Genomic DNA, 22,900 nt, shown 5'->3' with positions numbered 1-22,900 from the left:
TGCACAAAAAGGTTGAGGACTTTCCTAGAGGCACCCAGGGTTTTGATTCTTTGCCATTGTGTGAGCTCTACCCAGAAGCCATGTTTATCGAGAGCATAGGCTCCAGGAGGCCTTGGGTTGCTTCTGGGAGTGATAGGAGATACACTTTGCTAGGTCTGCTGTTTCCCTTTTAGTCAAGAACGGCTGCAGAGAACGCAGACATCAGGAAGGATGGGGTAGGAGTTTACACGCTTGCTGGTGTTACTTTAAACAAATGAGTAGACAATTATCCTATTCTTCCTTTCAGTATGCACATATTTATAGTATATAGCCATTTCTCAGATATTTTATAATCTGCTATATTAGAATATTTTAGAAACTACTATAGTAGTTTGTGAGATAAACTTGCTGCAGAGTTTTGCTAAAGGTGTGTTCTTACTCAGTTATTTTCTCATATTATGACATCATATGTAATTCTGCACATAACAAAACTATTGAAAGACATTAGTGTCTAAATGATAATCAAATATTTGCTTATGTAATTAGATTGCAATATTTCATTAAAATTTGAGGACATGGAGTGTATTTGTCATGTCCTTGATTTATATACTTCAGTAATGGAGACTGAAGAGTATTTATTTGCATAGTTAAATCTCTCCTAAAGTCCATGAAAGCAATTCAGGAAAAAAAAAAAACAACTATTTGGTCATTGTTCTTAAGCCATGATTAGCTGTACTTTTTCCCCCACCACTGCCATCATCTTGTGCTCTGGGAAGAAGGGGTAGAAATGGGGAGTGAGGGAGAGCAAAGAAACAAGGGAATACCAACACAATTTTCTCTTGCTCAGAACTAGGGCAGCAAAATTAGATTTGCCAATGTACCTAAAGATAATTCTCTTTTTAATCTGATCAACTGATCATATGCTCTTATCCATTGGGAACCAACCTCAATGAAGGGACTGAAGTTTAATTCTTTTTTTTTTTTTGAGAATAGTGCCTGCATTGTGGCTGGATACTCAAGCCAGAGTTGGTAGTCAGTGTGAATTTAAGCCCAGCTCTGTGACTTACTCTTGATACGATCTTGGGCAAGTCTGTCAAACATTCTAACTTGTGTTTTAAGTGTAAATTTTTGTTTTTAACTGTAATTGAGTTCAAAAACTTTTCTTAAAACTGCAACACTGTGAATAAAGAAAATACACCACAAAATTAATATGAATGCATTTCGTGTATTATTAGTATTAAAAGGAACTTAAGTTCTTTTGAAATATGTCACATTTACAATTCAGTGTTAAGTCATCTTCCAATAAAAGAAGAGTCAGAGATTTGTATTGGGAATGGTGATGGGATGGAACAATAAATATCCCTCTTCAATCCTCAAGTTGTTAAACAATTGAGAAATAAAACAAAAGAATAAAATAGAAATGAAGTAAAATATTGCCTTAATTTTTGATGAGATTGGCATTGGCTACTGTGATGTATATCTGTGAGTTTGTACCATGAAATTTCAGAATTAGACAGAGTTACACAGCCAAACACAGTAGATCTTTGACCATAGACCAAGAGCTATCAAGAACATATGCCCTTGTATACTACAGAAGCTTAATGAAACAACTACAGGTAAGGATTGGGATACTAGTTGAATCCTGGTCCCTACTAATGTCTCCTGGTCATTTAAAGAAGATGCAACTTTTAGAATAGAGATTTACTGAAATTATTAGTGACTACTTTAGAGTTGTATCATGTTCTCTCTTCATATATTTTCAAGGTTAGGTAATATGGCATATAATAAATAGAGTTTAAAATATATTTTAAATAGTTTAGTTACTTTGTTAGGGAGTTGCCATTCTGGACATATTTTTTCAATTTTTGTTAATTCCTTACCAAATTTATCTTTTATAGTTATAGAAATTGAGGTACAATCATGACAAGTGCACTCCTAAAACCCCAACACTTATTGCCCCATCCCTTACCCACCTTCTAGTCCCCAAGAATTTGTTCTCTGTAGTTCAGATTCTGTTACTTGGTTTGCCTCTCTGTCTTTTATTTTCCCATTTGCTCATTTGTTTTATTTCTTAAATTCTACATTTAGGTATGAGTAAAGTCATATGGGTATTTGTCTTTCTCTGACTGACTTCACTTAGCATTGTAACTTTTAGCTCACTTAGCATTTCACTTAGCATTGTAACTTTTAGCTCCATCCATGTTGTTGCAAATGGCAAGATTTCATTCTTTTTTATGGCGGAATAATATTCCATTGTGTATGGATAACACATTTTATTTGTCTATTCATCAGTTGCTCGACACTTGGCCTGCTTCCATAATTTGACCATTGTAAATAATGCTGCAATAAACATAGGGGTCCATGTATTCCTCTGAATTAGTGCCTTGTGTTTTCGGAGTAAATACACTGGATTTTGGAGTAGTTCTATTTTTAACTTTTTGAAGAGCCTCCATATACTTTCCACAGTGACTGCACCTGTTTGTACACCTGCCAAGAGTGTACAGGGTTACTTTTTATCCACGTCCTTGCCAACACTTGTTGTTTTTTGTGTCTTTGATTTTAGCTATTCTGACAGATGTGAGGTGATATCTCATTGTAGTTTTGACTTGCATTTCCCTGAGGATCAATGATGTTGAGCATCTTTTCTTTTTTTTAAGATTTTATTTATTTATTCATGAGAGAGAGAGAGAGAGAGAGAGAGAGAGAGAGAGAAAGGCAGAGACACAGGCAGAGGGAGAAGCAGGTTCCATGCAGGGAGCCCGATGTGGGACTCGATCCCGGGACTCCAGGACCACGCCCCGGGCTGAAGCCACCCAGGGATCCCCCTGTTGAGCATCTTTTCATGTGTCTATTGGCCATCTATATGTATTCTTGATATTTTCTTAATTAGTAACCTCATTTGTATATTTTAACTCTGAAATGAGCATATCCTTTCCTGCTCTTTCGTCTTTTACTGATAGTAGATTTATAGTTCGGGTAGACAATTAAGAGACTCAACTCAAAGTACTGTCAAACTGGGAGAAATTCTTCTCACTGTTCTCTTTCAGGGATAGCTATGGATGGGCTATAATGCAGTAACCACTCACTCTGGGCTGTTGCAAGTATGTTTTCAGACCCATTCAAACTGCTGTCATGCTTCTTTTTTCCTTTCACAAGTTAAATAATTCTCCATGAGGCTATAGGTATGTATTGAGGGAAAGGTGTTAAAACAATAGGATCTGTTGTCACAGAAGATTTAGCCACATGGTCCTGGAACTTAACCCATAGAGACCTACATGGGGCTGGTTGTATATTTATCATTTCAGTTTCCTAATGGAATATGGTTACTCACAATAAAATGTATAATTTGGTAAAGAATCATTGGAAGAATAAAACATGGTCTCTCTCCAAAACTTTAGGGGTATGAATTATGGATTTTTTATAGTTATCAGAAGCATGAAATAGTATTATTATAAAGTCCAAATGACAGGGAAGACTGCACAGCAGCCAGGCCTTATAGCATAACTGTTTCTTAATCTCGCCCCACTTAGAGCTGGTATAGTTATTGGTTAACTGGTAAGTGGTCGGGATACTGACCCAGGTATATATGCTTCCTTCAGGATACAAAAAGACCTGTCCAGTGGTGAAATTCAGTAACTTATTTTTCAATATTTAGGGGTGTCCTGATATGCCTTAAACCATTGGGTGTATAGAAGTTTGCAATATTTAAGGACACTGAACTTCAGCATGGTGATAAACCTCACACTCTGGTACATAAGTGTCATATATTAAATCTTCTAGGGGATTTGCTCTTTATGAGCAAGTTTAATTAAAATAATATCATCAGTTGTACATTACATATGTATTACAATATGCCTTATGGTATATCAATATTTCTGCAGACTATATTATGACAGAAAGCATAGCCTTGAGGTAAGTCAATGACAGGTGCTCCTGTCCCTGCCAGGTGAATGCAAACTGGTTATTATCTTTATTGATTGCCGTTACAAGGAAAGTATTTACCAGGTCAATGTCTGTAAATAATTTCTGTAAGCTGGTTAATTTGCCCCAATAAAGATACGTGTAGAACAGCAGTTGATATCAACACCTAGTAATGTTTATGAAAATTGACAGTTTGTACCAGTAAACTGATGAGTTGAATGAAGATGTGAAGATATAACCACTATTACATCTTTCAAATCTTTCTTGGTGGTGCCAATCCTTACAATTATCCCAGGAATATAGTATTTGTTTTAATTTATGCTTTTGGTAGTGGGTGGTGGGTGGATGAAGCTGAACAATTCTAGATATTTATATATTCCCTTTCCTACCATAATATCTTCATTCCCTGTAAGAATTCTGCCATTTGCTATATATGTGTATTTCCACTATATATTGCCCAGGATATCTTTATGGACCCATTGGAACTATTATTAAATATGCCCAAGGCAAGATGTCATTTGTCATTACACCAGATTTCCATAAGTTCCCTTTCTTACCAGGATGCCATTTTAGGTCTTCAGGAATTTGTGTTCATGGAAATCAATAAATAATAAGGACTAGGAGATATGGGTATTCCTTTTTCCCGGTGCACATGGCTGCAGGTCTTTGGGGAAATGCTTAGAGGAAGATTCATTGTATACATGTTTAGAAGGAAAGAAGAATCCTTTTTCAAGGGATTTGGCCTTCTCTCAGTCAAAGGGCTCTGAGTCTGTAAACCAAATAGGAGGCTGTGAATCTTCACTTACCACAGCTTAAGTCATTTTTTGTACCCAAATTTAGAATTGTTTTGTTTATAAAGGTAAAACTGAAACTTCATCTACTATACGTATATTTTATTTATAAGGACTTTCAGATCAGTTACCTCAACAGATCCTTGCAGTGAAAAATATGTGGATTACTTAATTGCCTCTAATGATTAAGTGCTGTCATTAATTCCCTACCAATCCAGACTTCATTATTCCTCATTGACATGAAAAAGTTCGAGACCCCTGAGTGGCTCAGTGGGATGGACCCCCAAGTCTGCTCCCTGCTTGGCGGGGAGTCTGCTTCTCCCCCTGCCCCTTCCCCCATGCATGCTCTTTCTCTCACTCACTCTCTGTCTCAAATAAATAAAATATATTTCTTAAAAAGTTCCATTTGAATATCCAATTCTTATTATCATGCCCAGGCTACACAGGATAGATATCACAGAGCTTTTGATGTTTAGTAAAGAGAATATCAGAATACTCTAGAACAAGGGTTAGAAACCTGTAATCAATAGGCAAAACCCAGCTGGTGACCTATTTGTCTATAGTTTATGAGCTAAGAATAGTTTTTATACTTTTAAAAGGTTATAAAAAAAGAAAAATAAGAAGGAAAAGAGGTGGAGCAGTAGGGTAGAGAGAGAAAGAAAAAGAATATAAGTAGCCCCAAAGCCTAAGGTATTTACTGTCTAGCTGTTTACAGAAAAAGTTTGCCTGTCTGCCCCTTTTCTTCATGATGGAAGGCAAGTCTGGCAATGTAATCACATTACTCTATACTGATGGAGTCCAGATTTTAATTATCCATTCTAATAGGCTGCTAGTGCTACCCCAGGCACTTGAGTTCTGAATCTTATAGGAATACAACCGTATTGATGGATTCATTTAGGTTCAGTCTTTCTCTTTTGCCATCCTTGGTCTAATACCTCTTAAAATCCATTCCATACATAGTTTCCAGACTAATGCTGATACATATTGGCAAGATTCTGTAATAATTTTTGCATGTGAAATAGTTTTTCTGGAATTCCTTTTACTTATGGGATCTAATGCTAGTTACTGATCTTATGGGCAATCAAGGAGGAGTGTTGGCATAGATGCTGAGGAAATCTGACATTGCTTGTAAGGCAAAATGTTTTCTTTTTAATTTTGTTTTTGTTTTTACAAGGGAACACAGGTTCCCTCAGTTAAGAATGATTCAGAGATGCTTTGGAATTTAAAGTTTGGGCAGCCCGTGTGGCTCAACGTTTTAGCACCGCCTTCAGCCCAGGGCCTGATTCTGGAGACCGGGGATCGAGTCCCACATCAGGCTCCCTGCATGGAACCTGCTTCTCCCTCTGCCTGTGTCTCTGCCCCCGCCCCCATCTCTCATGAATAAATAAATAAAATCTTAAAAAAAAAAGTTCTCAGCCTCATCTATGTCCCCAGTCTTTCTCAAGTCTTATGATTCTACCCTTTCTTAAACAGTGTCCTCACATTGGTTTAAGAATCTTGGAGGGGTCTCCCTGCTACTGGAGCTCTACCCCTGTCTTTGTTTATATGCATGCTCTCTAGGACAGTCAGAGAAGCCGTTATATATCCTTCGCCCTTCTCCATAATCCCTATTGCCACCGTATTAACTAAATACCATAGGCATTTGATCTCCTAAAACTTTCCCTTCCATTGACAGTCCATACCAAATTATCCCTGGTGAAACACTGAGTCATTATGTTGCTTCTGCATGCCATAAATTGCCAATCTGTTATTTTCCTTGGCAAGGGGTTGCTTATACACTCTGCAATTATGAAAGCAACACAATTCCAAAATCCATCTCATAGAATTTATTTCCTATGGCCACTCCTAGTACCTGTATTTATTAGAATCATGACAGGAAACAGATGTCACTATCAAAGATTTTAACTGAAAACAATTAATAAAAGGATTATTTATTAACATGTGCAGGGCTGAGGAACTCAAGCAGGGATAGTTAAGTATTGGAACACTAATAGCAGGAATCCTTTACTACCCTTGTGAGGGAAGAGGAGGGACAATTGTTGCTAGAGCTTATGAAAACTGGAGCCATGAAAGAAAAGCCACAGAAAAGAGGCCACAAAAGAATGCAGATATTACCAGAACTAGAAGGGGGAAGTGAGTGAGAGAGCCAGTAATGAACTCTATCATTACTTATTCTCACCAGCTAGTGTTCTGATGGTGCTTTCCACTGGCATGGGCATGGGAGCCACCTGGGAGGCGGCACAGGTGGCAGTGTATACACAGAAGACAATGACGATGACCTGTATGGCTAAGTGGTGGTAGCCAGCATGCAGCGAGCTGGCCTGGCTGGACCTTGTTCCCTGAGGGTGGGGGCGCTCGCCCAGGAGGGACCAGGGGTGTGCCCATGGCCTGCTCCATTCCTCAGTCTGAACAGTTCAGCTACAGACTCTGGACAGGGGTTTCTGTTGCAAAAAAAAAAAAAAAAAAAAATACAAAAGACTGATGGACTGATCTGGACTGATCCGTCCAGACTGATGTAATCAGTCTGGACAGATCATTAAAAATATACAAGTCCTAAGGAGATTATTCTTGAGAGTGAATTGAAGAAATGAGAAGCACTTGAGATTATGTAAGATGATACTATTACTATATTTAATGAATTCTGAAAGTGCTTTTGTTTGGAGCTAGTCAAATTCTCTGAAATCAAAATTCATCTTAAAATTTATAGTATATTGGAGTGCCTGAGTGGCTTAGTCAGTTAAGCATTTGACTCTTGGTTTCAGCTCAGATCATGATCTCAGGATTGTGAGATCAAGCTGAGCCCTGCATCGGGCTTGGTGCTAGGCATGGAGGCTCCTTAAGATTCTCTCTCCCCCTCTCCTTCTGCACCTCTCTCCTCCCTCTCTTAAAAAAATTATAGTATATTATGTTTATTTGATCACAGTATTTTTTTCTTAGAGGAATATCAAATAATAGCCTGTCTTATGGTCAGTGTTGTGTTAGATTGAGTAATCTATAGAGTAATGGCAATAACAGGAGGGAAAGGTTATGGACTTTGCAGAAATAGGATTCCACAAATTTACACTAAGTAAGTTTTAAATATTTTAAAATCTGTTCATAGATATACAATCTTTTGTGTTTATAATTTTCAAATAAACTATTAACAATTTGTGTCAGAGATTAAAAACTGATAGAGATAGAGGAAATGAACACCTGCAGTTTATATGTGAGGGGTAGAAGGGCTTTGCAAAATAATCCTGTAACAGTACATACCGTGCTTTTTTTTTACAAAAAAGAAAAAATTCTCATGCAAGCTTGTTCTGTGACTCATAAAAGCATTTGTTTGCATCTTTAAAGGAAGAAGAAAGAGGAAGGTTTTGCATTTGTATAAAAATAACTTTCCCTGGTTGTTCTTCATTATAGCTGAAAAGCATAATCTTAAAATGATGTGTTGGTGCCTTCCTGTATTTGAAAAGAAGAGCTAAGATATATATATATATATATATATATATATATATATATATATAGAGAGAGAGAGAGAGAGAGAGAGAGAGAGAGAGAGACAGATTTCCCCTGAAGAAAACTGAGAACTGGACATGAGTGCAGGTAGTTGATTTAGAGAATAAGCCCATGAAGCACTAGTGAAAAAATAGGGAATATGAGACAAGGGGAGAAAAGCTTAATAATGTGTATATTAATAAGCAGAATAACAGTTGACAATTACAATTCAGCATCACTGGGGTTCCTCTAATTACTGTATAGAATTAAACCCCAGAATAGTCCTACTGAAGGAAGGAAGAGCTGTTATTTACACACTGATTTCCATCCTGCATTGACTGAGGGTTGCCTTCCAGCCCTCCCTGCCCTAAATCCCCACACCTCTGAGCTGCCAGGCAGATGCACACACTGAGGAAACTCTCTCAGAGCACAGAAAGTGTTCAGGCAGTAGAAAGTAGAACAGAGGTTGGAAATGGTCAGTGTACTTAATAGCCTATCACTGAAATGCAGCTCTTGGGCCAGGAAGATATGGGATGTACATTAGTAGAATCTGCTATACAGATATATAAAGAAAGCACCTGATATTTTTTGCTACTATGAATAAGTGAAATTAACCAACTTTCCTGGGGAAGAAACATGAGTTATAGTGTGTTTTACTACATTAATGCCTTTGAAAAAAAGTCCCTAGTTTTGTTTCTTTGTTGTACTAGTTACAGGACAAAGTTAGAGGATAAGACAAGTTTGTTTACATTTACTGTATATTTTGAATAATGATATATTTTGTGTGTGTGTGTGTGTGATTCTATCAAGATTAATGTTCATGTTATGACTACTGAGTCCATTATGGCTATAAATAATTTCTTCGTAATTTTCTGCTCTTTTTTTTTCTACAATTTGGTCACCAGGTAAAAAAATATAACATTGAAAAGATGCATTATACTGTTTTTCTTCATTATGCACAGACATGGATAAAAGATGGGATATTATTCAAAAAGGAGAAAATATGCCATTTAAAACTACATATATGTAATAGGAAGGATTTTGATTCAGGAAGAATTTTGATTCATGACCAGTCACATTTCTTTTGGTAATATGTAATGTAATCTGCTCTCTGTGCAAAAGCAATTAGTGATATCAATTACTGATACAAATTTCCTTCAAGTTAAAAAAGTTATTATAGTATTTTGTAGGATAAATAAAAGGCATCATTATCGAATCTGAAAGAACATTTTGGAGTATATTTATAAAAATTAACATGGCTGTATTCTGTTCTATCATTTTAAAATGATGTCATTTACATTATGTTGCCAGACTGGAAATTTACATTTTAAATAATTTATTTACAGACTTTATTTAATCTTCAAAAGCAATTTCCTTTTATTTTGACTAAGCTTTTTAGGAATGAAAATTTTGTGTTTGTGTATTTCAGATTCATCATTTATTATTTCATTTCACAACCTATAGAAGTCAGAAAATCTTAATGACAATAACCCTCATTAAACTGGCAAATAATGATTAAGTTTGATTATTTCAAGTGTGTAAAACAAAGGCTAGTAGGTTTGTCTTGAGAGTCAATAGAGAACTATTGTTGGGGTTATAGTCCAAATCTTACTCAAGGACAAGCTTCTGTTTTGTAAAGAAGAGAAAAATCATGGCTGTGAAAAGTCCTTTTATTAACTTTTGCATTTTGACTCAACATGGTTTCAGAAAGAAAAGATTGGAAGTCAGCATAAGGACCAATTACTGTCTTTGTGGCCCTGACAAGTTACTGAAACTTTTTGAGGCTCAGTATGATCACCTGTAAAATAAGAATAACAAGACAACTGCATATAGTTTTATGAATATTAAAGAATACATGTTATGTGCTTAGCAACACATATTATTAAATAATAATTGAGAAAGTTAAAGGTTAAAATATTGAAATGATTTTATCCATAGAGAAGAAATGGATGACATTTAATGCTTTTTAAATGTGTCCTGTAGGGGTTATTGACTAACTATAGGTCAAATATAAATTTAAAAGGAACACTTAATTTCAGCCTAAAAGTAAAATGGCCATAGAGTATTGAGAGAGACTACCTGTCTACTCTTTCTTGGGAAGTTTTGAAAGATAGGTTATTATTTTCTCTAGATTTGATATCTTATGGTAGTGTGATACCCAACCACATAACATGGGAATTACTCATTTTGTACTTTAAAGATTTTATTTATTTTATTTTATTATTATTTTTTATTTATTTTATTTTATTTATTATTTTATTTTATTTTATTTTATTTATTATTTTATTTTTTAGAGAGAGAGAGTAAGAGGGGGAGAGGAGCAGAAGAAGAGGGACAAGCAGATTCCACACTGAGCAGGGAGCCATACCTGGGGTTTAATCTCATGACCCTGAGCCAAAATCAAGTCAGATGCTTAACGAAATGAGCTACCCAGGTGCCCCTCATTCTGTACTTTCAAATATCCTCAAAGCTTGTTCTGTAATTTTATTGATTTAAGTTTTAGAGTTAAGAAGAAAGTTCTGTAAGTTCTTCATAGATAACCATACTCTGGAGTATATCATATGTTCTATTTCCTCTTTTTCCTTGGTAGGAAACCAGAGTCCTGGTAAGCTTTCACATACTTTGCATACTTAAGAATAACTCAAGGGCTGCTAAATATTGACTAACCTAACTCATATCACTACAAAGAATCTATCTTAATCTTTCAAATAATTCTATAGTGTCCTTTGCTGTTAGAGGTTAAAACTATAGGCTGTAGGATCAGACTGCCTGCATTGGAATCCTAATTCCCGTACCACTTCAGTTTCCCTTCTGTATAATGACATTAATATTTGAACCTATTACATAGGGTAATTTTGAGAATAAAGTAAAATGATATATGTAAAACACGTAGAATCCTAGTTTACTTGAAGCACCTGGTAATTTAATTATTAGTTTTTTCTTTACTGTCCTTATTTTATAACTATAAAGTAGCTTACTCTGGCTGTATATAATAATAGAAGGAAAACTTTCTCTACTGTTCCTCAAACATAAAAATACTGAATTACGGCACCATGTTTGTATTTGTTCAACATGTATTTATTTAGCATCCAGGCTGGGTGAGTTACTACACAAGGAATAACAGAACTACCTTGATGACTCATACACAACTTGTGTATGATTTCCCATATGCTTTCTGCCAGATGTCATTTTCATCCTACACACATAAGTAAATTTTAAAAATCTATTGAAAACCTGTTCAAGAAATTGTGGTAGGTATTGTTTAGGAATCAAAAAGTTGAAAGAGACAGCATCTTTCTTCTTTCTTTTGAGACTTTACTTTTTATTGCAGAATAATTTATACACACAATCTAAGGTACACAGATAAATAAATTTTTATCTGTGTATACTTTATGTGACAGCCATTCCGACCAAGATAAGAACATTTCCAGAATCCTGGCAGGTTCTCCCATCCCTGCTTTCATTTAATCCTATGCCCAGATACTCTATCTGCATTAGCATGGATCTTTTTTCTTTTTTCTGTTTTTCAACTTCGTATAAATACAATCATGAAATATACTTTTTTTTCCTTTCACCTCATATTATGTCTTTGGATTTATCCATGTTGTACTTAGCAGTGATTCATTTTCACTGCTGTATAGTATACTACAATATGAATACACTATAAAAATTATTTTTGTAAGAACTTTCTTATAATTCATTATAATCTGGGTTTGAAATTGCTCTGAAGAAATCTATGGCTAACTTAATGTTTTTCTCCTCCTAGGTGACTTGCTCTTCCTTCCTGAGTAGGTAGAGACATTTTATAATAATCACTAAACCAAATGCAATTTAATCAAAATAGGTTTTCCCTTAACAATTTTTCTTAGAACATGATCGTGCTCCACTGATACATGGAACTGGTTTCTTTTTATTTCATATTTTAAGGACTTCTAAAATTACATTTTAAAATATTTTACTATGTCTTTTGTTCTACTTTAGCTTTTGGGTTGTCTTCATATTGAGTCTTTTCCTTTTTTTAGTCTTTTAGCCAGATATTCATATTTTTACCAATTGCTAGGACTTTGTTCTCTTTTTCTGCATTTACTATGAAAATATTGAGCTTTTCTTTTAGTCCAGAAATTAAAATATTATCTATGTTTAACCTAGTTATTGCTTTTCTAATTTATATATTATCAGGGTAATGGTACTGTTTGGCTCAACTTGTCTCCCTATCTCGTATATACTTTTAAATGATATTTTTAAAAAAGTTAAATCAATTTCTTTGAACTCTGATTTTATTTAATATCTGGTCTTTTTATACTATAGATGACTTTTATGGGGTTTTTCTTTTCTTTTCTGCTTATCATTTCTACTAGTTTTTGCATGCTGTGTTTTATTTTTATGATCATATTATTACTGTTAATATTATTTGCATAATATCTTCTCACAACAACAAATTTGTGTTGCTAATATTTTCATCTTGCTTGTGTTTCTCTTAGCTCTACTTAGGCTTTCTGTTTGCTTAATATAGTGTTGATAAATTATTCGTTAAATTCCTCTCCCTATCTTTTTTGTTTTTAATTTTTCCCTTAAAGCTACAATTTGAGTGACAAAATTTGTATTCCATTCAATTTTTTATGACCTGAAAGAGAAGGAGAGGAGATGCAAAGTGTCCTCTGTTGCAGGTCCTGGGTTGTGGCCTCTGAGACCTGTTAAATGTTGTCTGCAAGGCCCCTCTCCTCTTGCCCACTTGAGTTCCTGTGGGATTTGCCTGGTTTTCCTGACTCAGCCTGAGTCCTGGCTTGTGGAGAGTCCTGACAGTCTTTCCTACTCCTGCAGACACCCCCTGATCAGTTTCCAGATGGGAAAGAGATTCATAAGCACCCTGGTGGTTATGGTGATGACTGAAGTTTCTTTATCGGAATTGGTTGTGGGGTCAGAGAGAGGTCTGGGATTAGTGCTGTCCTATCAGAACCTTTGAATTATTTCATCAGCATGATGACATAAGATAGTACCCTTTTTATTTGGTTTCTGCTATTGAATTTTTCTTTTTAAAAATTTTTATTTTGTTAGTATTCTGGGCATAGAAATTCTATCACTTGTTTTTGTACACTATCTTTACCTGGAAAAAAGATTTGAAAGTTTTTTTATGAAAATTCTCTCATGTCTTTACAGAATAATCTGATTCCTTAGGCAGAGCTTATGTATTTACTTTTACCTTCATTTAGTAGAAAGAGAAACAACAGCGTAAAGGGGTTAAATATTGTGATCTAGGTAAATTTTGTGGTTACTGGCACAGCCATGCCTGGTAGCCTAGCTCCTGTAATCCTACAAAATATTCTTTTTATTCTATCATGAAACTTCTCTGTTCTTTGGGTTGAGCATCTTGGTTCACTCTGGTTCAGTGAGTACAGCGTAGACTCACACAAAGCATGAACTGTGTTGACCTTAAGGATTACTTTAATCCTGTATTATTTCATAATAGGGATAACATGAATTATATTATTGGTCTCTGGTATAATAAAAGTAATATATTCTTTAGAGAATACATGCACTTTTTGAGATTAATAATATAATTTGCTATTAGCACTTGAAACATTAGAAAATTAATACATTGTTTTCTGTTTTTCCAGAAAATGCAAAAGATATCATAATGATATATGAAGAAGATGCTGAGGAATGGGCTCTGTACTTGAAGGAAGTTTTTTTACATGTTGTGAAAAGAGAAGCAATCCTATTATATCACTTGGAGAATTACTCTTTTTGGGATTTGGAATTGCTGAGTTTAAACTGTTGTAAATGTAAACTTTTGATATTATCAAATGGCCTGCTTAAAAACCTAACTCCAAAGAAATGTCAATTTCTGGAAAAGGTACTTCATTCACCAGAAAGTGTGGTTACTCTGCTGTGTGGAGTGAAGAGTTCAGATCAGCTCTACAAATTATTAAATATCGCTGGAGGCAGATGGGAGATATCTACTGAGCAGGAGCCCCAAGATTACATCGCTGTAATCGAGAGTATCGTATTCAGAGGTAGTGTTACCAAATCTTCTTTATATATTTTTCTATAATTAAGACATCTAAAGTGTTTTTGGACCAATGAATATCTGAAGTTAGGATAAAAAAAATAAAAGCCAACATTATGTTGTATGTATGTTGCACTTTCCTCAAATGCATGAAGGCTCTTAAGTTTTAGCTATGTTCCAATCAGCGCTTATTAGTTGTTCTAAAATATGGTTTGTAAATATATTCCTTAGGGTAGTCTTGTAAGCTCATATCATACTTGGCAGAAAAAATATGGTATACTATATGTCAGTTTGATTCTAGAGTTTTCAGAAGCTGGTTTCTTACTTAACTGGGAAGGCTTGAGTTAATATCTACCCTAGTACTGTTACCAGTCAGTAGCAGTCTAAGCTTTGAATGTCTGCTTTAGAATGATAAAACTTCTGTTGTGCTGATTATTGTATGATATCTATTACTATGGTAGGGAATACTGTTATTTTTAGTAGTTTTAAATTTAAAAAAATTTTGTTTTAGTCACATAGCTACATGTTAAAGAGCAGAACATAAGGTTCCTCTACAGTAATTAATTGCAGTTCCATGTAAGAGTCAAAACTCTGAAGCTGTCTATTGTTAGTTTCTCCCTCCTACTGTTCTATTCTAATTCCTCCTGGGTGTAGAAGTGGTGCTGTGTTAGCTGCATTACTGGTTTTCTCAACCTGCATTTAGCCTTTTATTACCAGTGTTCTAGCAATAGTTCCCTCTTCTTCAGGGAAGAGGTGAGGTCCTGATTTTCTATTGGCCATGTCAAATATTAAGTGTTGCCTCTTCTCCTTGGAGCATATTTCTGGGTTCTTTGACGTTCCCTCTCTTCACTGGGATGTGTCACCTGTGGCTCCTTGATGAGATGACTGTGTCCTCTCTTGATACTCCTACTTGTGGTGGTTTATGGTTTCTTACTGTTGATATCTACATTACTCTTCTGTGTCACTTTTGATAGAAATCACTCCGAGATTCCCCCCAGCTGGCTTTTTCTCCCATTCGGCCTACACCAGTCTGTAAAAACACTTTTTATCTTTTCCTTGTCAAACTCTGGGCATGCAAGCCATTTTCAGTATAGCCAACACTGTCCTACCCTTAGAGTAGCAACATGACCACTGCCTTTTACCTTTAGTCATTTCCAAACATGGGTCTGCATGAATCTTGTTCTGTAGAACCAAAGAACGTATGTCAATCACAGATATTTTTGCTGGAGGCCCCTGTCATTGTGCTTGAAGATGGTGCCATCTGTCAGTTTTCCCCATGGCGCATGGTGGGACACACAGTGCACCAATGGCTCTTAAAAAAAATCCTCTTCGTATTTTCTAGCATTCTAACCTCTTCAAACTCAGTATGTTTTAAGCCTTGTTTTATAGTTATCTATTGTTGCATGACAAGTTATCCTAAAATTTAGCAAATGGAAACAGCAAATGATAATTCTATTACAGTTTCTACAATTAAGGAATCTAGGAGTTGCTTAGCTGGGAGGTTGTGCATAAGGGTGTCTTGTGAGGTTGCAGTCAAGCTGTCCATAGCTACAATCATCTGAAGGTCTCACTGTCCACCGGGGGAAAATTTACTTTCAACAGGAGCTTTCATTGTTGGCAAGTTTGTTATTATTTTTTTAGTTGTATCATTGGATGAAAGTCATCTCTTATAGAATCCTGAGGAAAGGCCCTTGGGAGCAACATTTCTGAAATTTTGCATATTCAAAATTCTTGCGTGTTTGTTTCTTGAAGTATAGCTGGGCTAAGAACCATTTTGCTCTTATTTCTTCTAGCATTGTAGAATATAGGGAATTCTTATTTACCTGGCTGATAAATGATTCTTAATTTATATTTGAAGTCTAGTGACTTTCACTAGAATTTTATCCTAGTGCTGACTCTTTTGAACTATTTTTCCCATGGACATGATTATTTTTGTTTTTGTTTTGTTTTGGTCTTTCCCCCAATCCAATATAGAGATTTAAGTGTTCTTTACTTATATCTTTAAATATTCACACTATTTTATTATTATTCTTTGCACTATTTTATTATTATTTTCTTTTTCAGGGATTCCTTCTATATGTATGTTGAATTTATTTTGTCTGTGCTGCACTCTATAACTTCTAATTCTTTTTCATTCATCATTAATATATATTTAGTATGCATGTATCACTTCAACCCTTGCTACCTTCTTATGCTTTCAGTACTTTCTCTTTCCCTATATTACTTCCAATTTCTCCTTCATTTTTATGGTGCTTTTACTTTCTTCCATTATGCCATTTGGTTGAGCACTGAAAGCTTACAATTTGTCTCCTAATCTTATACTGTTAACCTTGCCTTGACACCTTGCATTTTTGCATTATATAGTTGCTTCAAAAAGGTGGTTGTTCTCATTATATTTGAAAAAGTCGTGGTGAAATATTTGGCCACAATTTTCCACTTCTTTCAGGGTGGCGTTTTTTTAGTGTGTATGTCATTGGTTTTCTGTTCCCCTCCTCCCCTGTCCTTTTCTCCTACTCTTGTAGTGTCTTCATATAGATCCAGTGCTGGTCCAGCTTTTTTTTGAGTCACCAAACTGAACGAGTTTGTCTTGGTCTAGCCAAAGGTGATAGCCAAAATCCAAACATGGATTTTGTTGTTGGTTTTGTTCCATTCCTCTCGCACACAATGAAAGACTTTACTTCTCTGTTTCCACAGATAGAGACTGCTTTCTACAAATCTGTCTTTTCTGTGTAGTTCCTTATTTAGCCTCACTTTCTCTACTTTCTGAAACTGTACTGCTTCCACAGATGCTTCTACCTGAAACTGCTGCATTATGTCTGCAACATAAAAAGGCATGACTCTTGACCTTAAGGAAGGTATGTTTGTTCGCTCTTTTTGAAATCTGCAGCTTCTGGATTATTTCTTCAGGGTTTCTTTTCTCTGTTTCCTCCTGCACACCCTTTTGCTCAGTCATCACTGATTTTGGAGCCATTCCATTGATCTGGAGGTCTTAAGATTTCACTGTTTCCTGTTTTCAATACAAAAGGCATTTGCACAATTGTCATTTTCTATGTTTTGGAACGATTTCTAGAAACAAAACAGGGAAAATATTTTCACTACAGTTTTCAAATTGGCAGTCCTCAAGTTTCTTATGATCTCTGGGTTTTTAGCACTCTTCAAGTATATTATAGGGTTTGGGGGTTTTTTTTGGATGAAAAAAGAAAATATCACAGTTGGGAATTATGGAAAAAATTACAATAATGTACATAAAGTGCAAGTGATTTTATGCTAATTTTTCTCCCCTGAGACAGAAGAACATTAAAAATTGGTGACAAAATTTTGAGTGATTGTCCACACTCATCATTTCTATTTCCTTGAAGAACTCAAATTTGTTTTGATCACTTAAATTACAGTATCACTGGTAGGTAATATAAAAATATTGAGCAATATCTTCTTGCTGTTTTACTTATTTTGTTTTATGATGAGTCCCCTTGGGTGGCTATGGCAGTGGTGTTCTGCTATATCTTCAAATTATATTTCTGTTGATATTTGGTAGGAGAAAAGCTTACACTTTGGATAACATAGGACTACTTTGAGATACTTAACTCTCATCTTCAGTCCATTCAAGTTTTAGACTATGATTTCTTGGAGTAAATTAGATGCACCTGCTAAATGGAAAATACAACAAAGTTGTGTGGGAAAATACATTTCAAGATGATATATTTGTCTGAACTACAAGCATGCAACCAGAATTTAGTTCTATAAATGATTTTTTTAAAAATTTTTATTTATTTATGATAGTCACAGAGAGAGAGAGAGGCAGAGACACAGGCAGAGGGAGAAGGCAGGCTCCATGCACCGGGAACCTGATGTGTTATTCGATCCAGGGTCTCCAGGATCGTGCCCTGGGCCAAAGGCCGGCGCCAAACCGCTGCGCCACCCAGGGATCCCTATAAATGATTTTTAAACCATGTATAAAAGAACTTTTATGTGTAGGTTGTGTTCTTTGATAAAATTGGTGTAAATGCTGTAGTTTATGCAATAAAAAATTTGTTTTAATAAACAGTTTAAAGGGCAGTCCTGGTGGCTCCGCGGTTTAGCACCGCCTTCAGCCTAGGGCGTGATCTTGGAGACCTGGGATAGATCGAGTCCCACGTCGGGTTCCTTGCATGGAGCCTGCTTCTCCCTCTGCCTGTGTCTCTGCCCCTCTCTCTGTGTCTCTCATGAATAAATAAATAAAATATTTAAAAAAAATAAACAGTTTAAGTGATCTGCTAAACTATTTTGTTTCATACTGCTATTAGTGTTGAATACATAAAGTCTGGTTTTAAAAAACATAAGTGAAATAGGGTGAAAGGTGTGGAATTGAGTTTTTATTGTCCCTTTTCTTACCTCCTCTCTATCCCATAGAGAAATTATAAAAGAAAAAGGAAACTTATTATTCAGAAACATGATAAGGAGAATAATAAAAATGCCAGAAAGTCATGGAAATAATTAAATGTTCTAATGTAGTCACATAGGAAAGAAAAACCAGAGGAGATTTTTGTAAAACTTAATGAAAAAGAAAGATATTTTATAATTAATCAAGGCTCCAGAGAAGTTTTTAATATTAAAAAAAGATGAAAAAAGATACACTCATGGTTGTTCTGAATATTTTATTTCCTTTTAAGGAATTAAGTAAGTTAAATTTCCTGTCTTCTTAATTCCCAAATTGAAAGTAATACAGACCCATCTGTATTTTCCACGTTTCTGTGTGTGGTACAACCACTTTGACCATGTTTCTTCTTTTTTCAGTCTTCTGTTTCTTTTTTTATTTTTGGATCTTTACTTCATTTTCTCCATCTGTTCTTTCTACATATATAGGTTTCATATAGCATTGTTTATATAGAATAAAATTATCTAATCTCAGATTTGCATAAAATAAACTAATATTTTTGAGTGTTACCATTGTGCACTTTATTGTTTATAAATCTTACCCTTAAAAATGATTAGCAGTTTCTGTGATCATGGCACATTTATTTGGTCTCTTTCCTCCCTGCTCTTTGTTTTTTATTGTGATATCTTTTGCCTTTGGACTCTTTTAAGCAGTGTGGTTTGTTCTAACAGCTGGGTCAGCGCTCTCCAACATTTATCATATTTTCGTATGTGTATGAAAAGATAATATTCATGTTTCCTATTTATTTTGTTACCAAGGGTGAGATGGAAAAGGAAAGAAGCCTCGGTTCTTTTCGCTGCCACAGTAAAGAATTACAGGACAACAAAACGAAAGTAAAACTGAGCAAAGTTTCATTAAAGTGCACTTCAAGGGAGGAGCGAGCCAGTCAAGAGAGACAAGGGTGGGAAACTCTGGGGTGTCGGCTTATATTAATTTTTTCTTTTGGGTGGGTCCTAGGATCACAGTGTTTGAGAGACAGGCCTGGATTGTATCATAATTAGCCAACAAAGCATGTCCTTTTCCAAGAGGTATTCAAAATGTCTGTGTGGGATAGGAAATCGTAACATTATTTCCATTCTGGAGACAGGCAAAAGGCAAGGGGCTGCTTTCTTGCACAAATGTAACAAGCGCTACAAACTTAACTCTTCTCTGAAGGAATACTGTAGTGGCAAAATGACTGCTAGAGGGGTGCAGTGGGGTGGTGCCTGGGTGGTCCTAGATTGGGGCTCTCCCCCAGGATGTCTAAGGTCCATCCTCCTGTCTGTCGTGCCTAGTTTCCTGCCTAACAATTTTATATTTCAATATTTCATATTTATCTTGCTTTCTTCACTGTCAAATGGTAGATGTAATAGTGGTGGGAAAGCTGCTCTTTCACGAAGAACTTGAATATTTTAATTTTCTTATCATATTACCAAACAAGGGATTATTATTTTTAGCTTCATTAAACCTAAAGAAGAAGCCTAAAACTAAGAATAGCAATGTTAGGGGTGCCTGAGTGGCTCAGTGGGTTAAGTGTCCAACTCTTGACTTCGGCTCAGATCATGATCTCAAGATCATGAGATCAAGCCCCATGTGGGGCTCTGCACTCAGCAGGGAGTCTGCTGGAGATTCTCTCCCTCTGCCCCTCCCCCTGTTCCCACTCACTCTCTAATCCCCAAATTCCTAAATACATACATACATACATACATACATACATACATTCTTTAAAAAATAGCAATGTTAACAATGGAGTTTTTGGAGAAACAAAACAGCAACAACACAGCAGAAACAAACTATGCAGAGGCATTTGTTTTTCTTTTCTCCAATTTGAGCCACGTACTGCTACAAGAGCTCTGGTTTGCTGGTCAGTGAGGACACATGGCCTTTCAAATGAAGTCTACCCTCTCTGTGTGGCTTTTAGCTCCCCATGGGTATAGCTCCAGCATAGGCCATCTCTGTTGTTAACATTAGTATAAGCACATGCTGTACATGAGGGCAATTACACCACCTCCCATTGAACACATAGTCTCTCATTCCTGCCTGTACCATTGTTTTTATGCTGCCTTCTTTACCTGGAGTACCCCTTCCCATATTTTCAGTTAAAATCTGAGCCATCCTTCAAGGTCAACTATGAAAAGCTGTTTGTCGATGAATTCATCTCAGATGAATACTTTCTGCTTGAAAAAATACTTTCCTCATCCCTAATTCTATTAAAATTTTATTATTTACTTAGGACTCTCAATCCTTTGTAACTATTTTAGACAATTTCTTTTCTTCTCCTTATTTCAGTTTTAAGAATGTAATGATGGTAACTTTCTTTTTAAAACATTTCAGCATCCTAAATATCCAGAAAAACAGAAGAGTACAAATTGTGCTTTTTAATTGCAGGTTTGTAAATGTTTATTGGTGCAGTTGGGCTTTTCTCTTTGATAATTATGAAAAGGTTTACCGCAGTATTCTTGCCAAGAATACATAACCTGAATCTAATCATGATGAAAATATCAGACAAACCCAAACTAAAAGATATTCCACAAAAGAATTTTTTTGTACTCTTCAAAAATGCTAAGGTCAAGAAACTAAAAGAAAGGATGAATTATTATTCCAGATTAAAAGAATCTAAAGTTGTATGAAAGCTATATACAGTGAATAATCTTGAATTGGATGTTGGACTAGGAAATACAGCCATAAAGGAAATTACTGGGATAATTGATGAAATATGATTATTGACTGTATTAGTTAGTAGTGTTGTATGATGTTCAGTTCTCAGATTTCGAAATTATATTGTGATTAGATAAAAGAATATCCTTTTTTAAGGAAATACATATTGAAGATTTTAGGGGTAATGTAGCAGGATGTCAACTGGCATATGTATACAACACATACATATATATAAACACACATATGTAGATAGACATTTGCATCCGTTTACACAGCCATATGTATATAGGTATGCCTATGTGTGTATTGTGTGTATGATAATTGGCTAAATATCCTGAGTTATCTACTTGCATATCTGCAATTCTAAGAAATGAACAAAAGGCAAAGTTACCACACTCTTGTGCTAGGTGCTGTGTAGCTTTGAGAAATGATGCTTTTCAGGGACATAGTTCAGTGCACGCACTGTGAAGTTAGACCTCATTTCCCTGTGATTGGTATCTACAGAGCCTCTAAATGTTTATTTCCTATGTAATAATACAGCATTCTCCTGCCATTCTTACTGTGGGGAAAGGGGGAATTATCTGGCATGAGGCACGAGAGGTCAATCTTTTTTTCTATGTAAGATTCAGCTCTCCAGTCAAGTACCATATCTTATGTCTTATACTTTGAGTAGTTGTATATTGTGTTTCCTTCTTAGAAAAACTGAGTGGTTCAGAGACATTAGATAATGATTAGGAATCATCAACTTACAATGAGTTTCTCCTCAAAATTTCCTGTATAAGCAGAATGTTTAAAAGAGAAATTTAGTTTTTCATTAAACAAATTGTAAATACATATGTCTCACATGGAAACCCTGCTACTTGCGTCTAAGTCTTGAATAATAGGTATTGCAGAGACCTGACTTAAGTAATAATACTTTTCACCTGATATTACTATGCTGATTAGATTATTTAATACATATAAAGAACTTTAAAGAGTTTCTGCTGAAGAATCAGTGCTTAATAAATATAAGCTGGTTTTATTACTTTTCTTTCTATACATAAAATGAAAAGAAGGAAGGAGAGAGGGAAGTAAGGGTGGGACGGTGGGCAGGAGTAAAAGGAAAAGAGGGAGGGAGGGAGGAAGAGTGGAGGTAAAATGTAGGAAGAAGAGGTGGAGGAGAGGGAAGAGAGAGGCTGAGAGTGGGTGAGAAAAGGAAGATGAGAGAGACAGGCGTGCTCTAGGACTGTACATAGGGGCCAAGATATTAATGGTTGGGCAAGAAGCAGAGATCAGAGTAGTGAATGGAAAACCCAAGGTTGAAAAGAATGTCAAGGAAAGAAGTGGGTCAGGTACCAGGTAAACACTAACAAATAAAGGAGGGGTTAAAGTTCAGGGAACAGAAAACAAGTGGAAATTGAGGAAATAGGGTGGAATAGGAAGAGGAGCATTGATTTCAGTCACCAAGGCTGATAACAAAGAATAGCTCCATTTATTTCAGCATTTGCACCTAGTCCCTTGCAGGGCTCAGGATGATCTCAGGTGAGGCCCTGAAGCTTTGGGACCAGGCTCAGAAAAAAACACCTGCAGGGGGCTAGGAAGGAGAAGTTCTGAGAGAAATGACATTTGTCTTTCTGGTAACTTATCAATTAGATAATTGGGTTTGTTTTTCTCACTAGCTAGATGTGGTAAATA

The 22,900-nt window shown here is 35.6% G+C and overlaps 1 protein-coding gene across 3 annotated transcripts in view; it reads left to right on the top strand.

The window, feature by feature from the left end:
• Positions 1 to 22,900, top strand: part of BANK1 (B cell scaffold protein with ankyrin repeats 1) — a 282,579-nt gene that overhangs the window by 18,392 nt on the left and 241,287 nt on the right. For all 3 annotated transcript variants that reach the window (XM_072755563.1, XM_072755564.1, XM_072755562.1), the window contains exon 2: positions 13,784 to 14,182. In XM_072755563.1, coding sequence (XP_072611664.1) covers positions 13,784 to 14,182 — 399 coding nt within the window. The remainder of the gene's footprint in view (positions 1 to 13,783; positions 14,183 to 22,900) is intronic.

The sequence above is a fragment of the Vulpes vulpes genome, chromosome 4, assembly GCF_048418805.1.
Source record: "Vulpes vulpes isolate BD-2025 chromosome 4, VulVul3, whole genome shotgun sequence".
NCBI lineage: Eukaryota > Metazoa > Chordata > Mammalia > Carnivora > Canidae > Vulpes > Vulpes vulpes.
The sequence above is the reverse complement of the archived record's forward strand: the minus strand, read 5'-3'. Positions and strand labels throughout refer to the sequence as shown.